The 27,387-nt window shown below is 55.5% G+C and overlaps 2 protein-coding genes across 6 annotated transcripts; one reads left to right on the top strand and one right to left on the bottom strand.

Annotated features, from left to right (window-relative positions):
* Nucleotides 1-73: 73 nt before the first annotated feature.
* FAM131A (family with sequence similarity 131 member A) lies at nucleotides 74-11,273 on the top strand. 4 transcript variants are annotated; one of them, XM_010366170.2, is made up of 7 exons: nucleotides 74-269; nucleotides 1,452-1,512; nucleotides 2,529-2,671; nucleotides 6,769-6,862; nucleotides 7,120-7,302; nucleotides 7,771-7,887; nucleotides 9,502-11,273. In XM_010366170.2, exons 4-7 carry the CDS (start codon nucleotides 6,793-6,795, stop codon nucleotides 9,975-9,977), a joined length of 846 nt encoding a protein of 281 aa, XP_010364472.1. In that variant the 5' UTR covers nucleotides 74-269; nucleotides 1,452-1,512; nucleotides 2,529-2,671; nucleotides 6,769-6,792; the 3' UTR covers nucleotides 9,978-11,273. The 4 variants fall into 4 exon arrangements, with proteins under 4 accessions (XP_010364472.1, XP_010364473.1, XP_030787133.1 ...); XM_010366171.2 differs by lacking the exon at nucleotides 2,529-2,671; XM_010366169.2 differs by lacking the exons at nucleotides 74-269; nucleotides 1,452-1,512 and adding an exon at nucleotides 1,523-1,859.
* Nucleotides 11,186-26,824, bottom strand: CLCN2 (chloride voltage-gated channel 2). 2 transcript variants are annotated; one of them, XM_010366172.2, is made up of 24 exons: nucleotides 26,456-26,824; nucleotides 24,013-24,169; nucleotides 23,720-23,851; nucleotides 23,224-23,352; nucleotides 23,004-23,137; nucleotides 22,821-22,898; nucleotides 22,662-22,740; nucleotides 22,404-22,529; nucleotides 22,223-22,307; nucleotides 22,034-22,135; nucleotides 20,720-20,804; nucleotides 20,400-20,555; nucleotides 19,922-19,991; nucleotides 19,568-19,678; nucleotides 19,116-19,329; nucleotides 18,677-18,810; nucleotides 18,266-18,438; nucleotides 18,049-18,163; nucleotides 17,753-17,826; nucleotides 17,459-17,512; nucleotides 17,309-17,347; nucleotides 17,029-17,133; nucleotides 11,941-12,027; nucleotides 11,186-11,799 (listed from the first exon to the last, which is right to left on the bottom strand). In XM_010366172.2, the coding sequence occupies exons 1-24, from the start codon at nucleotides 26,516-26,518 to the stop codon at nucleotides 11,605-11,607; spliced, it is 2,697 nt and encodes an 898-aa protein (XP_010364474.1). In that variant the 5' UTR covers nucleotides 26,519-26,824; the 3' UTR covers nucleotides 11,186-11,604. The 2 variants fall into 2 exon arrangements, with proteins under 2 accessions (XP_010364474.1, XP_030787110.1); XM_030931250.1 differs by lacking the exon at nucleotides 26,456-26,824 and having other exon boundaries at nucleotides 11,192-11,799; nucleotides 23,224-23,347; nucleotides 24,013-24,154.
* Nucleotides 26,825-27,387: the final 563 nt, after the last annotated feature.

Raw genomic sequence — 27,387 nt, 5'->3', positions numbered from 1 at the left:
GCGTGGCCGTGACGTCGCTGCGCCCCGCCTACTTGGGTGGTGACGCGACGGCCACGCCCCCGCGCTTACGTCACCAGCCCGGTTCCCTCTCCGGGGAGCGGCGGCGGACGCGCGGCTCCCACCCCCTCCCCTCTCACGGGCTCGCCCCTCCCCAGTGGTGGCCGCGACCCGACCCTCTGCAAGGCGATGGCCCGCGCCCCCAGCGCAGGCTAGCGTGCCTGGGTGCCCGGCCATGGGCTGTATCGGCTCTCGGAGCCCCGCGGGTCAGGGTAAGAAGAGGCGGAGGCCGGGCACGGGTTGGGGAGTCGGGCTGCGGTCGCCGGTGCGCGGTGCGGGGGCCGCGGCTAGGTGGGGGCCTTGAGGAGGGGGCCGGTGTCGGGAGAGGGAGGAGCCTGCACCGGGAGGCGGGCCAGGCAACAGGAGGGAGCGGGTATGAGCAGGGAGGGGGCCAGACCGACTCCGGTTCGCTCCCACGGCCTGCCTGCCTCGGGGTTTTGCAGGGCAGACGCATGGTCTCGCCGCCGGCTGCCGTGTGCCCACTGCTCAGGGTGGCTGGAGACGCACAGCTCGGGGAGGGGCTGGGCAGCCCGATGCCCCCACCACTCCAGCCCGCGGCGACTGGCCTTGCGCGCCCACACAGTCGCTCCCCTCCGCCTACACCTCTGCCTTCACTGTCCTGGGAGTGGCCCTGTGCTGGGAACCTGCTTCCCCCAGCCGTGTCCCCATCTTCTTAAAGAGGTAGCCTTTCAGCCCTGGCTAAGCACCTTACCACAGAATTTTTGTCGGACATTGACTCCCCGCTTCAGAGTCAGTTGAGGAAGGGGGACTGAGGCCCCGTTTGGGGCACCTGTGAACAAACACTGAATCACCTCTCACCTATTACAGTTGTTTTAATGTTCTGTCCCCACTCAGCAAAACCAAATCGCTCCACTCTGTGGAGGGAAAGAGGAGCCCAGAGGCAAGCCATCAGGGCTTCCTTCCCACAATGCTGACCCCTGCTTGGGCCTCGGTTTCCGTGGGTGGCCGTGCACACCGGGCCTGGCCGTAGTCCTGTGCATCGGAGGTGGGCCAGCTTCCTTTACTCCGGTGTCGTGGATTTCTCCACGCATAAGGCCAGGCAGGACTGGGTTTGGGATGGGTCCTGGGCCTTCAGGGCAGGTGGTCAGGCCTTGGTGTGGTTGGTACTTGATATTCTTTGGAACTAAGATTGGCTGAGATTTGTACTTCCTTTGAGGAATTCTGGGATTTGTAGTCCCAAGTTAACCTCATGGCTTTTGAAGCTGAGGAGCAGCTGACTGCTCTGATCTCTTTGGCCCTGCCAAGGCTTGGAGTTCAGGAAGTCATCACCTCCTCTAGTCACCGGTGAGTTTGGCTGACCTCAGGACCGGCCTCGAGTACCAGTTGGGGGCCAGGGATGGCCTGTAACCTCCTGTTTTCCTTCTGCTTGGTAGCATTTCTGGGGACCAGCAGCTGATTGAGGCTCAGGGATAGAGACGGCTGCTCCAGCTAAAGGTCAGTTGTGATGTACATTGCCTGTTGGCACTCTCTAGGGAATGGGCCTCAGCTCCCCAAGCCCCAGAGAGCTTGGCTGAGCCCTGATGTTCCCACCTCCTCAGAGCCATGAGGCAGGAATGTTCTCCTTATGTGACTAGGCACAGGTTCCAAATGGGGAGGGGACTGGCTCAGCATCCGGAGCCAAAACAGGAATAGAACTGGGAGCTGAGCCTGGAGCGGTTCTGGGCTTTTGGTTCTCCGCATCAACACAGCCAGCATGCCTATGATTTCTGTGCTGGGCAAAATGTTTCTGTGGCAGCGTGAAGGGCCTGGAGGACGATGGACTTGTCAGACAAGTCGCAGAGGTGAGACCAGGGATCATGGATGTGATCTGGGAGAGGATGGGAAGCTGAGCAGTAGGGTGCTTAGGTGGAAAAGGAAAATTACTCTGGCTTAGATATTAAGAACCAGGCTGAAAAGGGAGAACCAGGCTGGGGCCAGACAGGGCATCAGGAAACGGCTTCAGTGGACAGGGGTGAAAATCAGAAAAAACATCATGAGTTCGTCAGAAAAGAAGAGTAAAGACCTGTGGACCAGCTGAGGCTGGTGAGAGGAAAGAAGGCAGCAGAAGAGAGAAGGAAGGCAACATGCCTGCAAAGGGTCCAGGGTGGCTGGTGGAGGGGGGGGGGCAGCGATAGTGGAAGAACTCAGTGTGCTTTCCAAGAGAAATGGGTAGGCTGGGAAACGGGGAGGAGAGTCAGAATTTATCATTGTTTGGTTTCACCCTAGGGTTTTGAGGCAGAATTCATCTAGAGCAGGAAGGTGGCCAGTGGGCTGCCACAAAATGGCCCTAGGGGCCCTAGGGTCAGGGATGTGTGGGATAGGGGCTTTTAGAGTTGAGGAGAGCACTCAGTGGGTGCTGGTCTTCTGGAAGGTGGGGGAGGGGCTGAGAAATGATATGGCAATACCTGATGAAAATAGGGATTTGGGCAGAAGTAGGGGCACAGCTGAACAGCCTTTCCCCTTCCTCTCAGTGTCCTCGGACCCCGCGTGGGCTGTGGAGTGGATCGAACTTCCTCGGGGTCTCTCTCTATCCTCCTTGGGATCTGCTCGAACCCTCCGAGGCTGGAGCAGGTCCTCCCGCCCTTCCTCGGTGGACAGCCAGGACTTGCCAGAGGTGCTGGGCCCCTGGTGGTGGGGGGAAGGAGGACGGCATCCATATAAAGGGGATCTGCAGCCCCCACCCACGCCTGGCCAGCCAGCTTCTGGCTCCCTTTTCCGGCGAGCGGAGGCGCTATCCAGCGGCGGGCCGGGAGGCCGCCCCCGTGCAGGTCTGCTCTGCTCGGCGCTGTGCCAGCGGGCGGAGAGCTCGCGCCTTCTGCGCTGACGTCAGCGCATCCCAGGCCGTATCCCGGGAGACCCTGTTGCATGGTGATGGGTTGCCAGGGAGACATACACCTTTTCTCTGGGCCTGGGCCGCAGCTGCGCGGAGCGCTGGGTACGGATGGCGGCGGCTGAGGGGAGCGAGGCGAGGGAGGGAGAGCAAGCCAAGAAACACCCAGCAGGTGCTCCTCCCCCTAGGCCTGGCTGGAGGCCACTGGCGCCACCCTGGGGGCCCTGTCAGCCAGGTACCCAAGGGGAGGGATGGAGTGTGGGCCTCAGGTCAAGGGGCAGTGTTGGCCGCCCTTGTGAGGGACGGAAACGTGATAGAGGAGAGCAATGCCGGGGAGGGGTGCGTGCCTCCAACTTCATTAAGTGAGGGAAACATTTGCTGGGGCTTGTCAAGGAGCCCTGAGCCAAGTACAGGGTGGAGTTAGTAACTTAGGTGCATCAAACTTAGGCCTTGCCATCCCGAGCTCCCTCAGGAGACAGACAAGGGCAATGATGGGGGCGGGGTGTGTCAGAGAAAAGAGAGAGGCTGTCGGCTGAAAGCATTATTAGCAAGTGACACTTGAGATGGGCCTTAAGTGATGGCAAGCATTTTTACAGGTAAGGATGGCATTCTTGGCCCAAAGGAAAGCTTAGTTCCTTTTCCTGAATGCAGGTGGGCTGCTTGCTGACAGGGTTTGGTGGAGAAGGTTTTTTGTTTGTTTTTTTTTTTGTTTGTTTGTTTGTTTGTTTTTGAGACAGAGTTTCGCTTTTGTTGCCCAGGCTGGAATCCAATGGCGTGATCTCGGCTCACCGCAACCTGTGCCTCCTGGGTTCAAGCGATTCTCTTGCCTCAGCCTCACTAGTAGCTGGGATTACAGGCATGCGCTGCCACGCCCGGCTGATTTTGTATTTTTAGTAGAGATGGCATTTCACCATGATGGGCAGGCTGGTCTCCAACTCCCAACCTCAGGTGATCTGTCTGCTTTGGCCTCCCAAAGTGTTGGGATTACAGGCGTGAGCCACCACACCCGACCTGGAAGAGGGGTTTTATTGGGCAGACGAGATCAGTGGTGGATTCAAAGGAGGCTTGGAAGGAGGCAGGGGCGTTAAAGAGTGGGATCCTGCAGGGCCTGGGTGTGACGCCTGCACTAACCTCACTGGACAGTGGGGTAGCCTAGACAAGATTTGTGACCGGCTGCACTCCAGGAAAACTGTTTACATTATATCTTACCTCATTCATCCAGCCTTTGTATTTTTGTTTGCTTGTTTTTGATACCGAGTCTTTCTCTGTCACCCAGGCTGGAGTGCAGTGGCACAATCTTGGCTTACTGCAACCTCTGCCTCCTGGGTTCAAGCAATTCTCCTGCTTCAGCCTACTGAGTAGCTGGGATTACAGGCATCCGCCACCATACCCGGCCCATTTTTTAAATTATTTTTAGTGGAGATGAGGTTTCATCATGTTGGCCTGGCTGGTCTCAAACTCCTGACCTCAGGTGATCCACCCACCTTGGCCTCCCAAAGTGCTGGGATTACAGGTGTGAGCCACCGAGCCTGCCCCAGCCTATGCATTTTTTTTTTTTTTTTTTGAGACAGAGTCTTGCTCTGTAGCCCACGCTAGAGTGCAGTGGTGTGAGCTCGGTTCACTGCAACCTCCACCTTCCGGGTCCCGGTTCAAGCAATTTTCCTGCCTCAGCCTCCCGAGTAGCTGGGATTACAGGCATGCGCCACCATGCCCAGCTAATTTTTGTAGTTTTAGTAGAGACGGTGTTTCACCATGTTGGCCAGGCTGGTCTTGAACTCCTGACCTCGTGATCCGCTCACCTCGGCCTCCCAAAGTGCTGGGATTACAGGCATGAGCCACCCGCACCTGGCCAGCCTATGCATTTTTTTTTTTTTTTTTTTTTTTTCTTTGAGACAGAGTCTCGCTCTGTCGCCCGGGCTGGAGTGCAGTGGTCTGGATCTCAGCTCACTGCAAGCTCTGCCTCCCAGGTTTACACCATTCTCCTGCCTCAGCCTCCCGAGTAGCTGGGACTACAGGTGCCCGCCACCTCGCCCGGCTAGTTTTTTTGTATTTTTTTTCTAGTAGAGACGGGGTTTCACCGTGTTAGCCAGCATGGTCTTGATCTCCTGACCTCGTGATCCGCCCGTCTTGGCCTCCCAAAGTCCTGGGATTACAGGCTTGAGCAGCCTATGCATTTTTAAGAAATTATTCTGTATTCGGTGCTATGCTAAACACTGGGCACTACAGTGACCAAAACAGACTGATTTCCCCAAGAGCCAAAGACCAGTGAGGGAGACCAACAAGAAACAGGAAATACAAAAAGACCATTATTACTCACTATGATTAAGGGCCACAAATGGGATACATTGACAGAGAGTGATTTGTTAGAGACTAAAGAGAGGACAGAATACCAAGAAGGGGCCAGGAAAGCTACTCTGACGAGGTGGTATTTTGGCCCAAACTGGAAGAATGAGAAAGAGCCAGCCAGCCATCAGAATAGTTCAGAGGAGAAGAGGAGCAGTACACTCACTGCACTTTGGCCTGAGAAAATACATGGGATCGGAGGAGGCTGGGGGAACACCACCTCTGCCGACCTGGGCAGGAGACATTGAGGGCTTGAGAAAGGGCAGTGGCAGTAGGATTAGAAAGGACAGGGTAGGAGCAGGGAGCTTGCCGGTCATATTATTACGTCTTATCAACAGATATGGGCAAGCAAAGCCTAGGGGAGAGTTGATGGTAATGCTGAGGTTTGGATCCAGGCTGGATGGGAGAATGGTGGGTGATGCAAAGGAAAGAGGTCAGGAAGCAGGGCTGTATGTGGGGAGAAGGTGTTGGGGTTTGGTTTCCATCTTGCTGAGTTTGCCGGAATGTGGATGGGAAGACCAAGAGGAGGATCAAAGGGCAGAGGGGAGGGGAATCTTTTTTTTTTTTTTTTTTTTTTTGAGACGGAGTCTTGCTTTGTTGCCCAGGCTGGAGTGCAGTGACACCATCTCAGCTCACTGCAAGCTCTGCCTCCCAGGTTCACACCATTCTCCTGCCTCAGCCTCCCGAGTAGCTGGGACTACAGGCGCCCGCCACCACGCCCGGCTAATTTTTTGTATTTTTAGTAGAAATGGGGTTTCACCGTGTTAGCCAGGATGGTCTCGATCTCCTGACCTCATGATCCACCTGCCTCGGCCTCCCAAAGTGCTGGGATAACAGGCATGAGCCACTACGCCCGGCCGGGGAGGGGAATCTTAAAGAAGTCCTAGCCCGGGTGCGGTGGCTCATGCCTGTAATCCCAGCACTTTGGGAGGCCGAGGCGGGTGGATCATGAAGTCAGGAGTTCGAGACCATACTGGGCCAAGATGGTTAAATCCCATCTCTACTAAAAAATACAAAAATTAGCTGGGTGCAGTGGCGGACGCCTGTAATCCCAGCTACTTGGGAGGCTGAGGCAGGAGAATCGCTTGAACCTGGGAGGCGGAGTCTGCAGTGAGCCTAGATCACACCACTGCGCTCTAGCCTGGGCGACAGAGCAGGACTCCATCTCAAAATCAAAAAAAAAAAAAAGAAGTCCTGGATACCACACTCTTCTCCCTTCCTCCTCTTCCCTCTCCTCAGAGGTCCTACTTGTGGTTCTTCATTTCCTGCCCTGCCTCCATCTCCTCTGGGTGCTGGGAAAGTGGAGGATTAGCTGAAGTTTTGCTTCTTGGGGCCTGTCTGAATCTCCGTTGCTTTCTGGGAGGACATAATTCACCTGTCTTTCTTATCATCTTACCTTTCCCTGTAGCCACTGGGACATATGTGCTGTTCCTTCCTAGCTCCTGTCTCCTCCTCATGCCTTCGCTGGGGTATGGGCATGTTAGGGGGAAGGTCATTACTGTCAGAGGGGCACTGACCTTCTAATGGTGTTATCCAAGGTGAATGTTGGAGACACAGTCGCGATGCTGCCCAAGTCCCGGAGAGCCCTAACTATCCAGGAGATCGCTGCACTGGCCAGGTCTTCCCTGCATGGTATGCAGCCCCTCCCATGTTTCTGGCCACTTTGTCCTTTCTCCTCCCTTTTGCACAGTCCCTTTGGAACTGTTTCCTGCGAGCACATGCTGGGGTCTCCCCTTTCTTCCCTTGCTCAGGTGAATCTCTGAATCTCAGCCCCTTCTCCCACCCAAAGGTTCACATAGATCCTAACTACTGCCACCCTTCCACCTCCCTGCCCCTGTGCTCCCTGGCCTGGTCCCTTACCAGGCTCCTCCACCCTCCCCTGTCTCCAGGTATTTCCCAGGTGGTGAAGGACCACGTGACCAAGCCTACTGCCATGGCCCAGGGCCGAGTGGCTCACCTCATTGAGTGGAAGGGCTGGAGCAAGCCTAGTGACTCGCCTGCTGCCCTGGAATCAGCCTTTTCCTCCTATTCGGACCTCAGCGAGGGTGAACAAGAGGCTCGCTTTGCAGCAGGTGGATGGCAGAAAGGGAATAAGTTACCCTCTTGGCACAGGGCTGTTTTTTTTTTTTCTTTTTTTTTTGTTGCCCAGGCTGGAGTGCAGTGATGCAATCTCAGCTCACTGCAACCTCTGCCACTCCAGTTCAAGCGATTCTCCTGCCTCAGCCTCCCGAGTAGCTGGGATTACAGGTACCTGCCACCGTGCCTGGCTAATTTTTGTAGCTTTAGTAGAGACGGGGTTTCACCGTCTTGGCCAGGCTGGTCTTGAACTCCTGACCTAGTGATCTACCCACCTCAGCCTCCCAAAGTGCTGGGATTACAGGCGTGAGCCACCATACCCGGCCAGGGCTGCTTTCTTGTCTCCTCAGGTCTGACATGGGGGTTGGAGTCTTTCCATACCCTGTTTCTCCTCTCTCCTGTCTCCAAGCTGAGCCCTAGACTTAGCTCACCTTCTGTGCTTATGCATTCTGTCCCTGCGACAGGAGTGGCTGAGCAGTTTGCCATCGCGGAAGCCAAACTCCGAGCGTGGTCTTCGGTGGATGGCGAGGACTCCACGGATGACTCCTATGATGAGGACTTTGCTGGGGGAATGGACACAGGTGAGGGACATCCTGGGCTATTGCTGTGGTGGATCTGCCTCATAGACCTTGGGATTCATTCAGAGCCACACCCAGAACACTCAGCCTTTGGAAAGGGAGGGGAGAGGGGCAGACTCAGTCCAGGCAGGCCTGGACACTCCAGGGACAGGAAGGCTGTCCACACTCATGGGTGGGAAATGAGCAGACAGAAATGGAGTCGTTCCTTTCCCACAGGTGCTGAGGCTTCTCTGTCTGTCTGCACAGTTGTGCCTTGCAGTCCTCAAAAAAAAAAAAAAAAGCCAAAAGACCTCAAGGACACCTTCTGTGCAGCCGCGTCTCTGGGAGGGTCTGCAATACCTTTGCCTCTTCCTCTCCAAGGCAGCCTTCTGGCTGGCTGTGGCAGGGCAGATGAGTTGCAGTGCACAGCCCAGCACCTCACAGGGCTGCATCCCAGGTCAACAGGAAGGCATGCTGGGCCTGGAACACCCACGGAGCCATGCTGGCTCCAATTCAGCATCCTTGCATTCCAGCCTGTGGGCCTTTCTCCGGGCCAGTGCTTGCAGAGGGGACCCTGCAGGGCTCTGCAGCTGTGCTCAGCCCTCCTTTCATCTTTCATTCCCTAGACCACATGGCTGACTTTCTCTGTAGCTTCTGGGCTCAAGTCTCATAGGCCACCATTCCCCACAACCTCTTTGCCTTTGAAGATTACCTCTACCATCCCCTACCCCTCCAGTGAATTAGGTTCTCCAAGGCAGGCAATACATGAGAGCAGGTTGGAAACTGCTGCTGTGGTCTGGAGGGTTGATTTGGATATCTGAAGCCAAGATGGAACCTTAAACCACAGGCATTTTTGTTTGATTGAGTTCCAGGCCTACTTTGACCCCTGGAGTAATGATAATAACTAACATTTATCCAAGGCTGCTACTAGCCCATGTGGAATCTTTGTGCAAATTAGAAAAAGGCACCCCTTTCTCTGGCAGGCCAGGGCATGCTGCTTGGTGAGCAGAGTATGGGTTAGATTTTGCTATCTCTCACTGCCTTGGACAGGCCCTGTTGTGTGATGAGCAACCTGTATGGCCATATGTGGTGACCCTGCATTTACTGCTTGTTTACTGTGTGCCAGACACTTTTTCTTTTTTTTGAGACAGAGTTTCACTCTTGTTGCCCAGGCTGGAGAGCAATGGCACAATGTCGGTTCACCGCAACCTCCGCCTCCCAGGCTCAAGCGATTCTCCTGCCTCAGCCTCCCTAGTAGCTGGGATTATAGGCATGTGCCACCACGCCCAGCTGATTTTGTATTTTTAGTAGATATAGGGTTTCTCCATGTTGGTCATGGATCCCTGAGATCCTGACCTCAGGTGATCCACCCGCCTTGGCCTCCCAAAGTACTGGGATTACAGGTGTGAGCCACCACACCTGATTGTGTGCCAGACTCTTATTCTTGTATTGTTAGAATCTCCATCTCGCCATTAAGGAAACTGAGGTCTCAAAAAGTTGTGACTGGTTCAAGGTTACCCAGCACCTATCCACCACCCCCAGAGCTATGCCAGGGGTGGAGTGGGGCAAATGTGGCTTCCAGGTTGGCCAATTGAAATGGAGCCAGCAGGACTATCTTCTTTTCTCTTCCCTTCACAGACATGGCTGGGCAGCTGCCCCTGGGGCCCCACCTCCAGGACCTGTTCACCGGCCACCGGTTCTCCCGGCCTGTGCGTCAGGGCTCCGTGGAGCCTGAGAGCGACTGCTCGCAGACCGTGTCCCCAGACACCCTGTGCTCTAGTCTGTGCAGCCTGGAGGACGGGTTGTTGGGCTCCCCGGCCCGGCTGGCCTCCCAGCTGCTGGGCGATGAGCTGCTTCTCGCCAAACTGCCCCCCAGCCGGGAAAGTGCCTTCCGCAGCCTGGGCCCACTGGAGCCCCAGGACTCGCTCTACAACTCGCCCCTCACGGAGTCCTGCCTTTCCCCCGCTGAGGAGGAGCCAGCCCCCTGCAAGGACTGCCAGCCGCTCTGCCCACCACTAGTAGGCAGCTGGGAACGGCAGCGGCAAGCCTCTGACGTGGCCTCGTCTGGGGTGGTGTCCTTAGATGAGGATGAGGCAGAGCCAGAGGAACAGTGACCCACATCATGCCTGGTGGTGGCATGCATCCCCTGGCTGCTGCTAGGGGCAGAGTCTCTGTGCCCAAGTGTGGGCTCAAGCTCCCAGCAGAGCTCCACAACCTAGAGGGCTCCTGGGAGCGCTCGCTTCTCCGTTGTGTGTTTTGCATGAAAGTGTTTGGAGAGGAGGCAGGGGCTGGGCTGGGGGCGCATGTCCTGCCCCCACTCCCGGGGCTTGCCGGGGGTTGCCCGGGGCCTCTGGGGCATGGCTACAGCTGTGGCAGACAGTGATGTTCATGTTCTTAAATCAAAATGCCACACACACATTTCCTCCTCGGATGATGTGAACCACTAAGGGGGTTGTGACTGGGCTGTGGGGGGGTGGGGTGGGAGGGGGCCCGGCCACCCCCTACCTTCCCCATGCCTCTCTCTTCTCTGCTTTTCTTCTCACTTCCGAGTCCACGTCCAGTGCTTGATAGAATCACTCCTACCTGGAGGGGCTGGCTCCTGCCCTCCCGGAGCCTATGGGTTGAGCCGTCCCCCAAGGCCCCCTGCCCAGCTGGGCTCGTGCTGTGCTTCATTCACCTCTCCATAGTCTCTAAATCTTCCTCTTTTTTCCTAAAGACAGAAGGTTTTTGGTCTGTTTTTTCAGTCGGAGCTTCTCTTCTCTGGGAGGCTTTGGAATGATGAAAGCATGTACCCTCCACCCTTTTCCTGGCCCCCTAATGGGGCCTGGGCCCTTTCCCCACCCCTCCTAGGATGTGTGGGCAGTGTCCTGGCGCCTCACAGCCAGCCGGGCTGCCCATTCACGCAGAGCTCTCTGAACGGGAGGTGGAAGAAAGGATGGCTCTGGCTGCCACAGAGCTGGGACTTCATGTTCTTCTAGAGAGGGCCACAAGAGGGCCACAGGGGTGGCCGGGAGTTGTCAGCTGATGCCTGCTGAGGGGCAGGAATTGTGCCAGTGAGTGACAGTCATGAGGGAGTGTCTCTCCTTGGGGAGGAAATAAGGTAGAGCCTTCCTGTCTGAATGAAAGGCCAAGGCCCCGCCCCAGTCAGGGTGTTAATGGCCACGCTGGGGAGGCCTCTGGCAGATCCTGCATTCCAAGGTCACTGGACTCTAGGTTTTTGTGGTTGTGGGAAGGGTGGGTGGCTTTAGAATTAAGGGCCTTGTAGGCTTTGGCAGGTAAGAGGGCCCAAGGTAAGAACGAGAGCCAGTGGGCACAAGCATTCTATATATAAGTGGCTCATTAGGTGTTTATTTTGTTCTATTTAAGAATTTGTTTTATTAAATTAATATAAAAATCTTTGTAAATCTCTATATACATCTGGTCATTGGAGGTTCCAGTTATAAACCCATCTTAGTTCCACCCCTTTCCCCTCAAAGGGGGAGCAGGGGTCAAGTGACCCCAACCTCATCCTGCCAGGGCAGGGCTGATCTTCCTGCCCCTGGAAAACTTGCTGTAGGTGGGCAGTGGGTCAGATTCCAGGTAGGATGAACTGGGAGAAGCTGGCACCCCAGGTCTGGAGGGGGCTGGGGTACAGCCTCCGGCTGTAGCTGCCTCCTGCCTTCCCAAGGCAGAAGGAATGAGAGATGCACATTCTGGGATGACAGGCATGGCTAGCACCATCCTAGGCCACCCATGAGGGGCTCATTGGCATTTGTCATCGCTGTCGGAAGGGCTGCCCTCCCGGGGGAGGCCATGACGGGAGTGGGGCCCCCAGAGTGCATGCACCTCAGTGGTCTCCGTGTCACTGCTGCTGGTGGCACTGTCTCGGAAGCTGGCGAGGGGCGGCCGAACTTTCACACCCTGTGCTGTGACAGAGCCCTCGATAGCCTTCCGGAGCTGAAAAGGTGAGAGGGACAGATGTCTGGACCCAGAGCTCCCGGCTCAGACTCCTCCCTACCTTCCTCCCCTCGTGAGCTGGACATAAGCTTCCATGCCTTTTTGGAAGTGGAGCAGTTTTGGAGGCCACCATCACCTCACCTCCTTTAAAGTAACGATTCCAATGAGTCTGCCAATACTGGTGACATAAGCATGGTCCACTCCCAGCAGTGAGAAGATGGTGTGAGTCTGCAGTGTGGGAAGAAAAGAGATTGGACTTGATGGACAATGGGCAGCTCTAAATGACAGGCTACAGGGGCCCAGGACAAGGTTGGCATGGAATAAAAGGGGTGCCACAGATTGGGAGGGAAGGAGACAGGACTGCTGGAGGGAAAATAATGACAATAGTAATATTCTAATGTTTCTGTGTCCAGGCCTCAGAAACTTGATACTCAAAATTCTTATGTTGCTTACATTGATGGAGAAATAGGATGGGGGAAGAATTCTTAGTCTCATGTTAGAAAGGGGGATGCAGGACAAGAACAACTCTTCACACGTGAAATCTAGTGATTGACCAGGCTCCATGCTAGGTCTTCATTATCATTCAATTCTAGTACTGTCCTGAGAACTAAGCATTAGGAGAAGCAGCATGGGGCTCAACAGTGAAGTGACTTGTTCCGGGCAGGTCATCAGGAGTGGCTGTGCAGCCCCAGTCACTTTTCATCACACTAGAGAGGGATGCACAACCCCAGTCCTGTTTAGTTGCAGATATCCTGAGAAGAGAGAGTCCACACCCACCTTAAGGGCACTGGGGCCCTGAATCCTGTGCCTCTCGTTCCACTGCTTCTCAGTTGCCCTCCTACCTGGCTGGCCAGGTTTGGAGTCTCCCGTGCTCTGGCATTCCAGTCTTGGCCTGAAGCATGCTATGCTCTTATACAGTCTGCCTTTTCTAGGGTCCAAGCAGTATCCCAAGTTCTGTTGAGATGCAGCTTGCAGTCCAGGAGGACAATGGTCACCCCCATCTTTCCATGTTTTTCTTGCTTTGAGCCCTCCCCTAAGCTTTCAAATATAATCACCAGCGGTTCAGAAACCGTCAGTCAGTTCTCCTTATGCTTTCAGTAGATTTTCTTGGGGCCAGATGTCTTGAAAAATGCTCTCCTGACTCAGCAGTTCCTGGAATTTTTGGCCTATCATTTATTTCACTGTTCTGAGTTTACTTGTAAGCCTCTTGGCTTAATGTTTGAATCAAGACGAGCATAATAACAGCTTCTTGTGTACCAATTACCCAGAACTCACTTAAATTACCTTAACACTTTTTAAATGTTCTTACACATTTGAAATTCTTTAGGGAAGGATTTCCAGAACCTTCCTAAATTTCTCCACCCATGGCATGATAGTACTTAGAGGGGCAAGAAGTTCAATTTTAGAATAAGCTCTTCAGGGCACAACGGCTCATGCCTGTAATCCTAGCAATCTGGGAGGCCAAGGTGGGTAGAATGTTGAGCCCAGGAGTTTGAGACTAGCCTGCAATATGCGAAACCCTGTCTCTACAAAAAGCCAGACATGGTGGTGCATGCTTGTAGTCCCAGTTACTTGGGGGGCTGAGTTGGGAGGATCACCTGAGCCCAGGAGGCAGAGGCTATAGTGAGCCATGATCATGCCACTGCACTCCAGCTTGGGTGACAGAGTGAGACCTTGTCTAAAAAAAAAAAAAAAAACAGTTCTTCCGTGTTCCTTCAATACCTATAACACAGTTGTCATGTGGTTAGCGATTGCTCCTCCTATCTAACTTGAGTCCTGTGTGCTACAAGTTAGCTTTAATTTCCTTGTCTGACTTCAGAGGGAAACCTTTTTATTATAAGGTTTCCTGTGTTAATAATCCCTTAGACTTGTCTTCTTATGGTCAAATAACCCCTCTCATCTTCTCCCAAGGAGCCTATTAAATAGTTCCCTTGAATTTTCTTTTTCTCCACAATCCTAATCAGGTGAGCTTATGGCGGGTGATATGCCTTTCAGGTTTGCAAACCACTTGCCCCTGACAGTCACCAAGCCTTACCAATTCACTTCCTGAACATCCTGGCCATTACTGACTCTAGCCTCACTATCCTCACCAAGACTGGGGCTGCAACAGCCTGATGGGTTCTTCTTTCTGCCTCCCTTCCCTCCAGTCTGGCCCTGCTTATCCTATGTACTTTGTCAAACCTGAGTACAGCCCAGACTCCCTAGAAGGCCCATGAGACCCCTCCCAAGCCAACTCCAGCCTGACTTTGTAGTGTCACATTCTACTGTGCACTCCAGCTTCCAGCCTCCAGCTTCACATAATCACTCTTCTTTTTCTGAAAACATTCATTTCTTCCACACTTTAGCTCTTCTCTATTTTTTGAAACTTTTTTTTAGTTAAAAAAATTTTTTTTGGCCGAGTGCAGTGGCTCATGCCTGGCCAATATGGTAAAACCCTATCTCTACTAAAAATACAAAAAATTAGCCGGGCGTGGTGGCATGCTCCTGTAATCCTGGCTACTCGGGAGGCTGAGGCAGGAGAATCACTTGAACCTGGGAGGTGGAGGTTGCAGTGAGCCAAGATCGCACCACTGTACTCCAGCCTGGTGACAGAGTGAGACTCTGTCTAAAATAAATAAATAAATAAATAAATAAATAAATAAATAAATAAATAAATAAAATTTTTTTGTTAGAATACAGTCTTGCTACATTGTCCAGGTTGGACTTGAACTCCTGGGCTCATGTAGTCCTCCCACCTCAGCCTCCTGAGTAGCTGGGAGTACAGGTGTGCACCACCATGCCCAGCATATGCTATCTTTTAAAATTCATCTCTCAGTATAAGTAGTAGTACTAATAACAGTAATTCCTAACATATATTGAGTATTTACTGTGTGTTAGGCCCTATTGTAAGTGCTTCACATGTTGCAAGTCCTGTAATTCTTAGAAAACTCAGTGAGGTGTGATCTGCATTTTACAGATTGGGAAAGTGAAGCACAGAGAGGCTAAGAAACTTACCAAGGTACACAGCAAGCCAGCATGTAGCATAGTGAGGATTTGGGTTCAGCTGGTCTGGCCCTAGCATTGGCCCCCACTCTGGCCTTTACCATTGCTTCTCCGTGGGTGGCTTCTGAATGAATTAATTATTAGCTGGCACAGTGATCTCCAGTTGCACGGGTTCCTAAGTAGTCTCCAATGTTTTCTCTCTCTTATCTGAATGTTCCCCTCCTGAACTTAATTGGGTGACTACCTATTGATTCCTCAGGCCTGTAAGGACATTTTGAATTCTAATCTTTTATGTTCTTATCACTTCTAGTTCTTTGTACTTTTGTTAGTTGGTTCCTCAAAGGGTTCTTCTCTTCCTCTGATTTTCAAGTTTGTAACAAATATCTACTTTGTTCTTTTTCATTTGATTTAATTAGACATCACGGAACCCATTGGAGGGCCCATACTTCTTGGGCCTGGGAATAGTGAACTGACACGGAGAGGGACAACATGGCCTTCTGAAAGAATCCTGGGAGCAGGGCCAGGAAATCTGGGCTCTGGGCCTGACTCTGCTGTGCTGACTCAGGCACATTACCTCCGCGCTGCATGCCTCAGTTTCCCTGCGTATTAATATGGTTAAGGCCACAGGCTTTTGAGTCAGACCATCCTAGATTCCAGGCCCAGTTCTGCTACTTATTATTATTTTTTTGAGATGGAGTTTCGCTCTTGTCATCCATGCTGGAGTGCAGTGTCGTGATCTCGGCTCACTGCAACCTCCACCTCCCACGTTCAAGCAATTGTCCTGTCTCAGCCTCCCAAGTAGCTGGGATTACAGGTGCCAGCCACCACACCTGGCTAATTTTTTGTATTTTTAGTAGAGATGGAGTTTCACCATGTTGTCCAGGCTGGTCTCAAACTGCTGACCTCAGGTGACCCACCTGCCACAGCCTCCCAAAGTGCTGGGATTACAGGCATGAGCTACTGCACCAGTTCTGCTACTTATTAGCTGTGTGTCCTTGTGCAACTTGCTCAACCTCTCTGAACCTCAATTTTCTCATCTATGAAAACTGGAACATCACAATGTCTAATAGTGTGGTTGTGATGATTCAACACTTGAAGAGCTTACCACAGTGTCTGGCACATAGCAAGCATTCGAAAAATGTCAGCATGATCATCATCATGAAAGTCTGAGGAGTAAGATCATTGTGGAAAAGCAGAGGTTTTGGGAGGAAAGGCTTTACATAAAAGCCCTCTCAGGCCTATTACCTTTTTCTTGCAACTGCATTGCAGTTTGCTACCCATCCAAGGACTTCCACGTTTCTTTATTACCTTTTACCTTTTTGTTTCTCTTTTGTCCCCTGTGCTTCCTGCCTTAGTCTCCACTTGTCCATGCTATGCTGGCTCTTAGGCAAAGTTTGTGTGTAAGCTAAATGCCCAAGCTGCAGGTTTTGGGCATGTCTACCTGCTGCTTATCCCCTCCCCCAAACCCCCCAATGCTTCAAGGCTTGTACATTACGCCTGTCAAAAATTTAGCTAAAACACCCCTTGGCTTCTGCTGGTCTCAGGAGCCATTTTACCAATGCAGGCTGCCCTCCTTAGGAGTCCTGGAAGCAGAGAGCTCCTGGCCTCCTCTGGTGTCTGCCTCACCCACCACCAGGCAGTCTACTCAGTTCCTCGCCCCATTTCTACAGGCTGCTTTGCAGTTCTGCTGAGCCATCTTCCTGCGTCCCCACCAGTTTTCCTTCGGCCCACATTAAGGCAGACTTTCTGGGGTCTGACATTCCAAGCCCCCCACTGGGTGTTTCTCATCTTTGTTTATCTCTTCTCTGCAGTCTCCCCACCCCTACTTGGATGTTTGTTAGCTTGTTTATTGGATTTTCTTATCCTGCCTGTTTCTCACCCATTTTTTTCCGCATGGGCGTATCAACCTTGTTGGGCTGTGGTGGCCTCCTGCCTAGCTCTGACCCTGGCTTGGCCTTCTGGCTTCCACCCAGCTCAAGCCCTGTCTTTGTTACTTCTTTGGTCCAGAGTTCCCTCGAGGGCAAGGCTGAGCAGAGGAAAAACGATGCCTGGCTCCACCACAGAGCAGGAGGAGGCTGCTCCCACCTCCCATCATCCAAGCAATGTCTAAAAAACATCTCAGCACTGAGCCAACTCCCTTCTCCTCCCTCCTTCCCCACTGGCCTGAGTCCAAACTTGTAGGGGGACCAAGATCCCCACTGTGTCCTGAGAGCCCAGGGCAGCCCTGGGCCAGGCTGCTGGCCCTACCTTGTGCAAAGAGGTCCGCTCCACCAGCTGGAAGGGAGCAGGATCAATTTTGCAGTCACTGAAGTTGACAGGGTCATCTAGTTGTTGCTCCTCCCACTCCAGAATCTGAGGGGAAGAGACTACGAGGGTTAGGGAGAAGGTGCCTGTAGCTGACCTCACCTCCCTGAAAGCTGACTTGCCCTTTTTCCAACCCCGTGGTCCCTCCCACGGGGACAGCAGCCAACATGATGACTGAACACACCCAGAAAGAAACAGGGTCCAGAGTCCAGTGGCACCTTACCTCTTCAGGGCTCATCTCGCCTTCCAGGTCTGCGTCACTCTAGTAGAGAGGGAGGGAGGCTGGCAGCTAGGGGCTCTGGAGTTTATCCAGCCTAGACCCTGCCCTCCCTGCCCGGTGCCCCCGAGCTGCTGGAAGAGCAGGCATACTTACTGCCAGGGAGATTCGGACCCGCTTCAGCTTGCGCTTCTCACAGGATTCCAACTTCTTCAATTTTGTTAGAGCCAAATCAGAAAGATGAGGAGTTGAGGTTATAGGGAAAGGGGAGGTGAGGGGAAGCGGTGGAGCCTAGGGAAAAGGGCATACCGCAGGACCCGACCTGACAGCAGGGAGGGCTGAAGGGCAGGGAGAATAGAGGCAGGCACTACAGGGTTAATGATGTGGTCTCAGCATTGGCGAGGGAGCTGGGGAAAAAGCAAGCTAGGAGGAGAGGCTCCAACCACTCACCTCTGAAGCAGCCTCAGGGGGTGGACTGCCACAGAAGAGGCTCCGGAGGGCGATGCCTGCCGACTCCACGCTCCCTGTGTCCCCAAACATAAGGCCCCAGGAGGCAATGTCATCTTTGCGGGAGAGGACCAGGAAAGGTAAGGAAGACAGGGGGAGAGGTATCGTAGTTTCAGCCCTGGCCCATGTGGGCAGCCTCTTCCAGCTGGGATATGCCCCAGCAACAGGGCTGGGCAGGGACTCTAATGGATCTCAGTAGCTTGGCTGAGGCTCTGTTGAGACAGGAGAGACGGGCTTACCTGTGGGACTCTCTCCAAGGTTCCTGGTGACACTGGGCCCCCTCTTGAGTGCAGGCTTTAGGGGCTTGTGGGTCTCCCCCCGGGCTGCCGGGAAGCCTGAGTCTTCTGTGTTCACCTGCATGGTCAGGAAGGGGCTGGTGGGGCCATGGCCCCAGACCACTCTCCCAATCAGTCTACACAAAGACATTTAGGAAGTGTTTGTGGCTTTTCCCCTCACCTGGAAGCAGACAGAAGCCTCAGGGCTAGGGGGACCCTCCTGATCAGATGGTGGAGAGGTCTGGATGGCTCTGCGCTCCTGCATGTGCTGCCGCCGCCGGGCTGGGCTCAGCTGGGCCCCCAGCAATGCCACCACCTGTGAACGCTCGATGGAGCCCAGGAGAATCATGGACTCTGGACAGAACAGGTGGAAGGACTCAGGAGCTGAGAGGGAGCCCTCCAGCCCTGTCCTTCTCTCACACTCAAGAGTGGAGCCTTGCATTCAGGCCACACACCAGAGGGAAGCCCCCACCTGGCAAGTGCTGGCCCATTCCCTTTGGAACCAAGGAGCCCAGTCCTGAGCTCCCTGCCCCTTCCCGAAGCTTCGACCCTTGGAGATGCCCCTAGCACCTGGTCCCCCTCCTGGCCTCACCAGGGGACTCCACTAGGGCCAGCATTCGGCCCTTGGTCCTGTGCAGTGCCAACCGCAGGTCCCGGAAGGTGCAGCTGAGGGCCACGTGGGGAACATCCCGCACCATGATGTCCTCCACACGCACCCGGTACTGCCTGGGGGCCGAGAGGGGCGCTTGGTTTATGGTCAGCATGGGGAGAGTTGCCCAGAGCATTACCATCCCAGGGCCACAAGGAGGGCTCCAGAGCCCATCCATGGGGATGGGGGCTAAGGGCCAAGGGGTACTCCCACCCTTCTTTCTGAACAGCAGGGGCCAGCTACAGTCCCTCCGGAGTGTGGACGAAGGTGGCTCATCTCCCAGCTTCATAGGCTCCAGGACCTTGCTGGAGGTGGGTGTAGGGGGATCTAGGATGCCCTCTGCCCCTCACCCACAGCCCCCTTGGCACCCAGCCCTCCGTACTGGTGGCGGCCCCAGCCCAGCTCAGGCAGGTAGGGCAGTTTCTTGATTCGGATGATGCTGTCATAGAGGGAGGGCTGTAGACTCTGGGCGACAGCGTTAGCCAGGATGACGGCGATCATGACAGGCAGGATGTGGGCAATCTGGCCTGTGAGCTCGAACACGATCACAGCCGTGGACACTGTGTGTGTCACCGCTCCTGCCAACGCAGCCGCCCCTGGGGACGGTCACACTCAGTCTCCTCAGGGTGCCCAAGCCCCAGAAGACTCTCCACAACCAGGGCAGGTCCTGAGTGGGTCCCTCAGGGCTGCCCAATACAATACAGTCCTGGGATTGGGCCTGTGCATCTGATGGAAGCCTGCTTTCTGCCAGCAGGGGGCACCAGAGTCTCAGACCCTGTGGCTGGGGCGTGGGTTGGGGGGTCTTCCAAGGCTGATGGGACCTGAGGCACTCACCAACCACAGCGTAGCCCCCAGGCACAATCCGGTAGGTGCTGCTGTCCGTATGAATTCCATCTGGGAACCAGGCGGCCATGCTTTCGCCCACCAGACGCCCAAATGCTGCTCCTTCAGGGAGGGGTTGGGAAGAGAAAGAGGCAGTGGAGGGGGAGGGCAGAGGGCACTAGGAAGAGAGAGGGTCAGAGGGTGAGGGAGGGGCCAGTGGGTCATTCAGTGCAGGGCACAGCCCTGCGGGGTCAGGGTTCAGGCTAGGGCTGGACCAAAAACCCGCTCTTGGGCAGAGGGATGACCGGGGGGCGGCCAGAGGGTGGGGAACATGCAGGCCGGGATAGCAGGCAGCTGAGAACTCACCAATGACAAAGACAGGCATGAAGGCCCCACAGGGAACTGGGATGGTGGTGGCCAGTGCAGACATCCAGAACTGCAGGCAGGGGGTGGTTCAAAGGCGAAGAGGCTCCACCTGGCCCCAGGCAGCCCACAACTCCACCCAGGAGAAGTCTACCTCGCTGATCAGGTAGGCATAACCCTCCCAACTACCCCATAATCCTCCCAGCTACCCCGGAACCCCCAGGCCTCCCAGGTGATGGCAAGGGGAAGGACTCTGGAAGCAGATGGCTTGGGTTCAGATCATCGCTCTGCCCTCTAGCTGTGTGACTTTGGGCCAGCTACTTCACCTCCTTGTGTTTCGACTCCCCATCTTTCAAATGGGGATAATAATAGTGCCTTTCCCATGTCACTGTGGAGAGGCTTCAAGGAGTGAGCACTGCATGGCAGGTGCTTAGAAGGGCAAGCTATGTAAAGGTTAGCAATGTACACATGAGGAGCCCACCTTCATGAGAATGAAGATGACCAGGGTGAGGAAGACATTGGCACGTGGTGGGTTCCAGGCCTGTGAGGTGCTGGGTGGTTCTAGCTCCTCCACCAGGCCCTGGTGGACCCATGTCCGATTGTCAAACAGGGTGACCAGTGTCTCTTTCTGTGAGAGCTAGAGTGAACAGGGTGCCTCAGGCTGGGGAACCAACAGGATGAAGGGAAGAGGCCATGGCATCCCATGGGGAACAAGGGGTCCCACAGTCACACTGGGGCTGTTGGCTTTGGAGGGAATGCCTTCCAAGGGAAAGCACAAACTCCTGTTCTGCCTGTGGTTACCTGTCCAGCCATGAACTGTCCAAAGCCAGGGGGGAAGGTCAGCGTGGAGATAAGCAGGGTCACCAGAGCCGGGAAGAGCAGGCGTCTAGAGTCGTAGGTTTCACATCAGTCGTGGGTGGCCAAGGGCTGGGTGCCCTCACATATCTCAGGGCTGAGGTCAGAGCAGAGCCTTGGCTCTTTCATGAAAACACTCAGTCCTGACAGAAGGTCTCCTCTGCTGTTTATGATATGATAGCCCCAAGCGTTATCCCTTGGGTATGGTGGACTGGAGTTATAAGTGCAGGGGTCTGACCCAAAGACCTTTCTGTCAGCCCCGACTCCGTAGGTGGGTAGCAGCAGCAGAAAGTCCATCCCCTAAGCCCTCCCTGGGGCCCCTCCGAGTTGTTATTCCACCCTCCGCCCTCAGAAGCCCATGTGAAGGGCATGTTGTGTGATGGGGTGGAGAAGTTTCTGCCTCTGTTTGTCTCTCTGCGGTGACTTAGAGTGAAGGTCAATGTTGGGGGAAGCTGGGGTCACTTGTGAAGTTAACCAGAGGTGTGTAGGGAGCAGGTTCAGCTGGGTGCCCTCTCTCTGAAGGATGTCAGTCCCAAGGGAAGTCATGTCTCAGGCCTCCTCACTCCCAATTCTCAGGGTCACACTGACAGAATTGTGTTCTGGAGATAAAAAAAAAAAATCTCGGCCATGCACAGTGGCTCACGCCTGTAATCCCAGCACTTTGGGAGGCTGAGGTGGGTGGACCTGAGGTCGGGAGTTCGAGACCAGCCTGACCAACATGGCAAAACACCGTCTCTACTAAAAAATACAAAATTAACCAGGCGTGGTGGCGCATGCCTGTAATCCCAGCTACTTGGGAGGCTGAGGCAGGAGAATAGCTTGAACCCAGGAGGCGGAGGTTGCAGTGAGCTGAGATTGCACCATTGCACTCCAGCCTGGACAACAAGAGTGAAACTCCATCTCAAAAAAAAAAAAAAAACATAACCAAGAAATCTCGTCCATCCTCATGGGTCATGGGGGCAAACAGGCTCAAATACTCTCCAGGGAGCATTCCTATATGGGCCAGGCCAGCGGACCTGAGGGGGCCTTAATCTTTGATTCCCAAATGTTCTCTGCCACTGACTATAAACTTAAAAGTGCCAATTTTCAGGTAATTCATATGAACATAAAAATGCTCAGTCAGCCTGGAAAACACCCTGGCTGATTTCTCAGGGGAGTGCCTGTTTTGACTGGGCCACTCTCTCACCATCACTGTCCCCTGACCTACTGCGGCCCTTACACAACCCAAAGCAGCCTGGAGAGGAGCTGAGAGCCACTCACTTCCTCATGAGGAAGCGATTGATGGTTTTCTGCTTCCGCATCACCTGGACAATCTTCCGGTTCAGGTAGACAAAGAGGGCTCCACCGAAGCCACTAGCAATACTGGAAAGGGAAGAGGCACCCGACTGAACAGGAGTCTTCCAGAAACGCCCCTCCTCTCCAACACCCCCAGGCCCCTCAGCTCCTCACCCAATGACAGCAAAGGCTGGCAGCTCCTGCAGGTCAAAGGGGAAGTCGAGCCGGAATCGGGTTTTGAAGAGGGCCGTAATAGTCTCTGAAGGGAAGAATAGCAGAGGGAGGCAGGCCTAGCCTCATGGGCCCCCTACCTGGCACCATCTCGGGCTGCCCTCATCCCCTGGGTGCCCCCCACCTTCATCCCGGTTCCAGACTGCCAAGACCCGGAAGATGAAGGCACTGAAGGTGGCAGCGAAGAAGCCCCGCCAGTAGTTCCGCACCGCGAAGAAGGTGGAGGTGACCTCGATGCTGAAGAGGACACCTGTGAGGGGGACGGAGACCGTCACTTGAGGCCTGGGCTTGGCCTAAGGCCTCAGACCCAGAGAAGAGGGGTCAAGGAGGAGAGGCCAAGGGCAGGGTTGTGGGGCTGGACGGACCTAGGAGCCCTGCCTACCTCCAATAGGTGCCGCAAAGCAGCAGCCCACCCCCACGGCACAGGCGGCAGCCAGCATCTCTGTGTTCCGGGATTCATTCTGGCGAGAGTGGTGGCAAGAGGGGGTCAGCCGTGGGCTCAGCAGCCTCTGCCCCCCACTTCCCCCAGGGTTCCCCTTACCTCATAGATACCCCCAAAGAGGGAGAGGAACTTGCTGAGAAGGGCAGCACACATGCTTGCAATATGCACAAAAGGGCCCTGCGGGGTGGGGCAGGCAGTGAGTTGGGAGGGGGCCCACCCTGACCTTGGCCTGGCCTCCTCTTCCACCAGGAGGGACTCCTTCATTCCCCAACCTGCAGTTACCTCTTTGCCAAGCGGCATCCCGCTGCCCAGCGCGCAGGTCAGCCCAATGACCTTAGCTATAAAGGTCTTGAGTGTGAGGTATTCTTTCAGCACCACTCCCCGCAAGATGGTCTTCATCTCAGGGATGCCAGAGCCTGGAGAGGGAACAGTCTCAGGAGAGGCATTTGGTGCGCCCATTTCAGGGGTCCCACCTATGCCCTCCCCTTCTCTTCTAACATACCGACAGCCTGAGGGGCCAGGATCTGTGTGAATCCGGCTGAGAAAGTGATGAGGACAACAGGGTAGGTGACCCAGGCCAGGTACTGGAGTAAGATGCTAGCGTTCAAACCCCGGGACATCCACTGCTGGGCTGTGGGAAGACGACCTGCTGGACCCCCAGTGCACAGACCCACTACCTGCTTGGCCAGTGGACCACGCTGATATGACAGTCCCAAGGAATACCACATAGAGTCAGGGCACGGGGGAAGGAAAGGGTCCCCGAGGGCATTCACTGGGACAAAGCCCAACCTAGGCAAGAGGGTCACTTGGAGAGGGGACACAAGAAGCTGCACCCTATGGGAGTGGCCGAGAAGATGCCTGAATCTGGGCAGTCAGACTGGCTGGGGAAAGTGGTCAGTGGCCAAGAAGCCAAGATGCCTTCCTCCACGTCTAGATGAGTATGGCATGGACGCAGGAGGTTTCTTCCCAGTCCTCCCCCTGCCAGCTGTCGCTCTCACCTTGCAGACAGGCAGCAATGGCATAGTCCATGGCCCAGCTGACCAATGCCATGAGGAGCCCCAGCAGGACCAGGAAGATCCAATCTTCACCAACCCTGGATACTAGGAACTTGTGGCAGCGGACAGAACAGACTGGATGCAGGGAAGGGAAGAAGGGGGAGGCTGGCACCAAAGTGCTCCTACCCCTTTTATGGCCCCCTCAACTGCCCCCTCCCCCCCATCAGCAGCTCTAATGGCCTCTGCTCCCCTCAGCATAGCACAGCCAGGTCCCCTGCCCCCAACCCAGTTCTCACTGCGGCATCGGGCACAATGGCTCCGTCCATATTCCAAGAGCTCTGGGGCAGCCCGAGGGGAAGGGGGACCTTTCCAGGGTTCAGGCCCTCCCAGGCGAATCCGAGCAGCTTCCTCTTTGGCAAAGGCCCCAAGGTCCTGAGTGTACCGGCCATACATCTGGAGCAACATGGGGGATGGGGGCATTTGAGGTCATGGGCTGAGTGGGAATGCAGGGAGGGTTCTTAGAGCCTCCACTCCCCTTCTCCCAGCCCCCACATTGGATATCCCTCTTGAACGCACAGTTCCCACTCTGGCCCAAGGTGTGGGAACAATGCACATTGCAGACTGTGGGGGCTGTCCTGGCCAGAGTGATGGGGACAGCCAAGGTACAGGGACACAGCTCTGGGGGTGGCAGAATAATCGGTCCTCTTCTCACAGGCCTGGGGCTGGGGCACTGAGGAGGAGTGAGAGGGAAGCCCCAGAAGAGGAAAAGATGGAAAAAACCTGTGGCACAGTCTAAAAGTGGGAGGCGGGAAGGTCAGGGAGTAAGGGATGATCAAGGGCACATGGGCAACAATAAGAGCCTCATGGAGCTTGGGGCAGCTGAGTTGGGCCCAGGAGCAGGCACAGCCCCAATCCTTATCACGTTCCTGCTGGGCCTCTGGCCTGTGACCAACTCAGCTGCACCCCTCCCACCCACCCTAATCCCCTTGTCCCCATTCTCCACTGCCACCCCCACCAGCCTGCCAGCCCAGCTGGGAGTGGAAAGCCTCTTGCCTAGGGTGGAGAGGGCTTGGTGACCTCAGTCCCACTATGGAGCTGCACTGAGCCCAGTGGTGGGTTGGGGGACAGCAGAGGCTGAGGATGGCTGGGCTGTGACTGTGGATGCTGGGGTGATGGGACCAGAGAGTCGCCTGAACCATGGCTAGACCTGCCAAGCTGGGCGTGTGTTGGGGGGCGGGGAGGAGTAGATTCCGGCCGCCACCCGCAGAGCTTCGGGACACAAAGGGCTCCTGTTGGGGCTGGAATGGGGAGGGGAGGAAGGGAGGGAAAGATAGAGACAGAGAGAGGGTGAGAGATAGAGAGTGAGGAAAGGGAAAGCAAAGAGAAGAGAAGAGAGAGAACTAGAGAGGAGAAAGGAAAAGAAAAAAGAGGCAAGGTGAAGGGACAGAGAAGAGAAAGAAGGGGATGAGAGAGGAAGAAGTCGGGAGGAGGAAGAGAACGGAGAGTATTAAGAGGCAAGCACGGTGTAGGAGGAGGGAGGCGAGAGTGGGAGAGAAAGACAAAGGGACAGGATGGGGAAGGGGGGCGGGGGTAGGCTGGAGCACAGAATGCCCGGGACAGAGCTGACCCTGAGAGCTCATTCCAGAGACAGCTGGAAGGGACGGAGATGGAGAGGTGGTGGCTGGTGTTAGGAGGCACCATTTCAGAGGCCAGGTGCCTGGCTTCCTTGACCATGCTCCTATCCTGGTCTGGGCCGATTGACAAATGTCTCCTACCCCATCCCAAGGGTTGGCCCCTTTACCCTTGCTCTATTCCCACCTCTCCCTGTCATCCTGATTCATCCAGCTACTTTCTCCTAACTGGGCACCTCCCAGACTTAGTTACAGCCTCTCCTCCCCAAGACGTTCCCTCCCTGCCACCTTCCTGGGCAAATTCCAGCCCAAGCTGGTAAAAGGAACCAGGGGCACCTTCCTTTCCCTAGGGCTTGGGTCTTCCACCCCAGTGACATGAGGAGGGTCACGTGGCTTCTCAAACACCAAGTAACAATGGGGACGATAAGTCGGCTCAGAGCCCAGGACCCCTGCTTCTAATGAGGTCAGGGGACACACCCAGCAGTGGGTGGGGGCTGGATACCCCACATCAGCATGGACAAAGGTTCCAATTCCCACACCCATTCCTGCTTCACCCACCCTCCCTAATGCTTCTGTCCCCCAGAGTAGCAAGCCACCTTTTTCCAGAGTCAACTGAGGAGCTCCTAGAGCCAACGCTGGGTGTGGAGCCCCCAGAGGTAGGGTCTGGGGCAGACCATCTTTCTACACACTAGATTCTATGCTTAGCATGGTGCCATGCACATGGCAGGGACACAGAGAATGTCTTGGGTGGTGGAAACTTCAATGGTGTGAATGGTGCCGCGGAAGGGGCAGTGGGGTGCTAAGACTTGAGCCCAAGTGGTGAAGGGGAGGAGCAAAGAAAACGTGCATTTTGGGGGGGGTGAGGGGAAGGACACCTGGGACAAGTACCTGGTGTCCTTGTCCTCTGCAGGCCCTCACCCTCAGCCAGAAACCAGCATGCAGTTTTCCATCCCTTCGGCCCTGCAGCCTCAAACTTCCAAGCCTCAGTTTCCCCAGCTCAAAAGGCTGGGACAGGATTAGGGTAGGCCCCTGGTCCTCGCGCTTCCCAGGGTAACCTGGAGCGGCAGTCCCGGAGCGCACTCCTCGGGCTCAGCTCAGCTTCACTTACCAGGGTCTGCTCGTACTGCAGCGCCCGCGGCTCCATCCCTTCCTCCGCCGCCGCGGCCGCCATCTCCGCGCACTGCCCTCTCGCCTCCCTAGGCGGCTCCGGCTCTGTCCTGGACTCGGCTCCCGGCCCGCAGAGTCAGCGCAGGTAGCCGTCCCGTCCCCGCAGCTCGGGAGGCCGAGAGCAGAGTGCGGCGGGTCCCCGGCGGGCGCCGCTGGCGCAGCCTCCCGCTCGCGTCCCCTCCTCGGCGGGCGGGCAGAGGGCGGTGCCCTCTGCGCTGCTCCGCCCGCCGGCCCATCCGGAGGGGACGGCCCAGTCAGGCTGGGGTCCGCGCGGGGCCTCCCGAGAGGCGGCAAAGGGCGCTGGGAAGGCGTAAGCCCGCGCCAGCTCCCTGCAGAGGCCCGGGTCGGAGAGGGGCGCCCGGGAGGACCGGGTCTACTGGCACGTGGAGGGGCCCACCCGGGTTCGCGGTTCCCAGTGCTGAGGCAGGAGGGGCTGCAGACGCCTGAACTCCGTAGGGGTTGGGGCTGGGGGCTGAGGAGCTGTCTACATCGGATTCCTCCGGGTCAGCCCGTTAGGAGCCGCCTCCCCTCTGCCCCTCCGAAGGGACGAGCGGCCCAGACAGGCCCAGGAAGGCCCCTCTGCCCCGTCAGGGGTGAAAAGCAAAGCTGGGAGAATTCGGAGGGGGTTACAGCCGTCTTCCTCATCCTTCCTTTTCTCGGGGCTCCCGTGGGGAGGTGCACTTGGAGCAACCCGGCCTACGGGGTGTGCGGGGGTGGAGGTTGGGGAGGGCGCCGAAAGGGGTAGGCCGGAGGGAAGGGAGCTCCAGGTGCCGAGAAGTCCACTTCTGGGACGCGGGCGTGGGTCGCTTCTCCCTGGTTGGGCCCAAGGAGGAACCAGAGTTGCTGCTTCCATCCCTCCGCTTTGGGGGAACC

The sequence above is a fragment of the Rhinopithecus roxellana genome, chromosome 1 (genome assembly GCF_007565055.1).
Source record: "Rhinopithecus roxellana isolate Shanxi Qingling chromosome 1, ASM756505v1, whole genome shotgun sequence".
Lineage (NCBI taxonomy): Eukaryota > Metazoa > Chordata > Mammalia > Primates > Cercopithecidae > Rhinopithecus > Rhinopithecus roxellana.
The sequence above is the reverse complement of the archived record's forward strand: the minus strand, read 5'-3'. Positions and strand labels throughout refer to the sequence as shown.

Excerpts from the sequence above, each read along its gene's own strand:
- FAM131A (XM_010366169.2), top strand. The coding sequence starts at position 1,772 with ATGCCTATGATTTCTGTGCTGGGCAAAATGTTTCTGTGGCAGCGTGAA. Across the intron at positions 7,303-7,770 it reads AGAGGCTCGCTTTGCAGCAG|GAGTGGCTGAGCAGTTTGCC; the intron begins GTGGATGGCAGA and ends TCCCTGCGACAG. Across the intron at positions 7,888-9,501 it reads TGCTGGGGGAATGGACACAG|ACATGGCTGGGCAGCTGCCC; the intron begins GTGAGGGACATC and ends TTCCCTTCACAG.
- CLCN2 (XM_010366172.2), bottom strand. The coding sequence starts at position 26,518 with ATGGCGGCCGCGGCGGCGGAGGAAGGGATGGAGCCGCGGGCGCTGCAG. Across the intron at positions 23,852-24,012 it reads CCATTGTGCCCGATGCCGCA|TCTGTTCTGTCCGCTGCCAC; the intron begins GTGAGAACTGGG and ends CCCTGCATCCAG. Across the intron at positions 22,899-23,003 it reads GGATGCCGCTTGGCAAAGAG|GGCCCTTTTGTGCATATTGC; the intron begins GTAACTGCAGGT and ends CCCACCCCGCAG.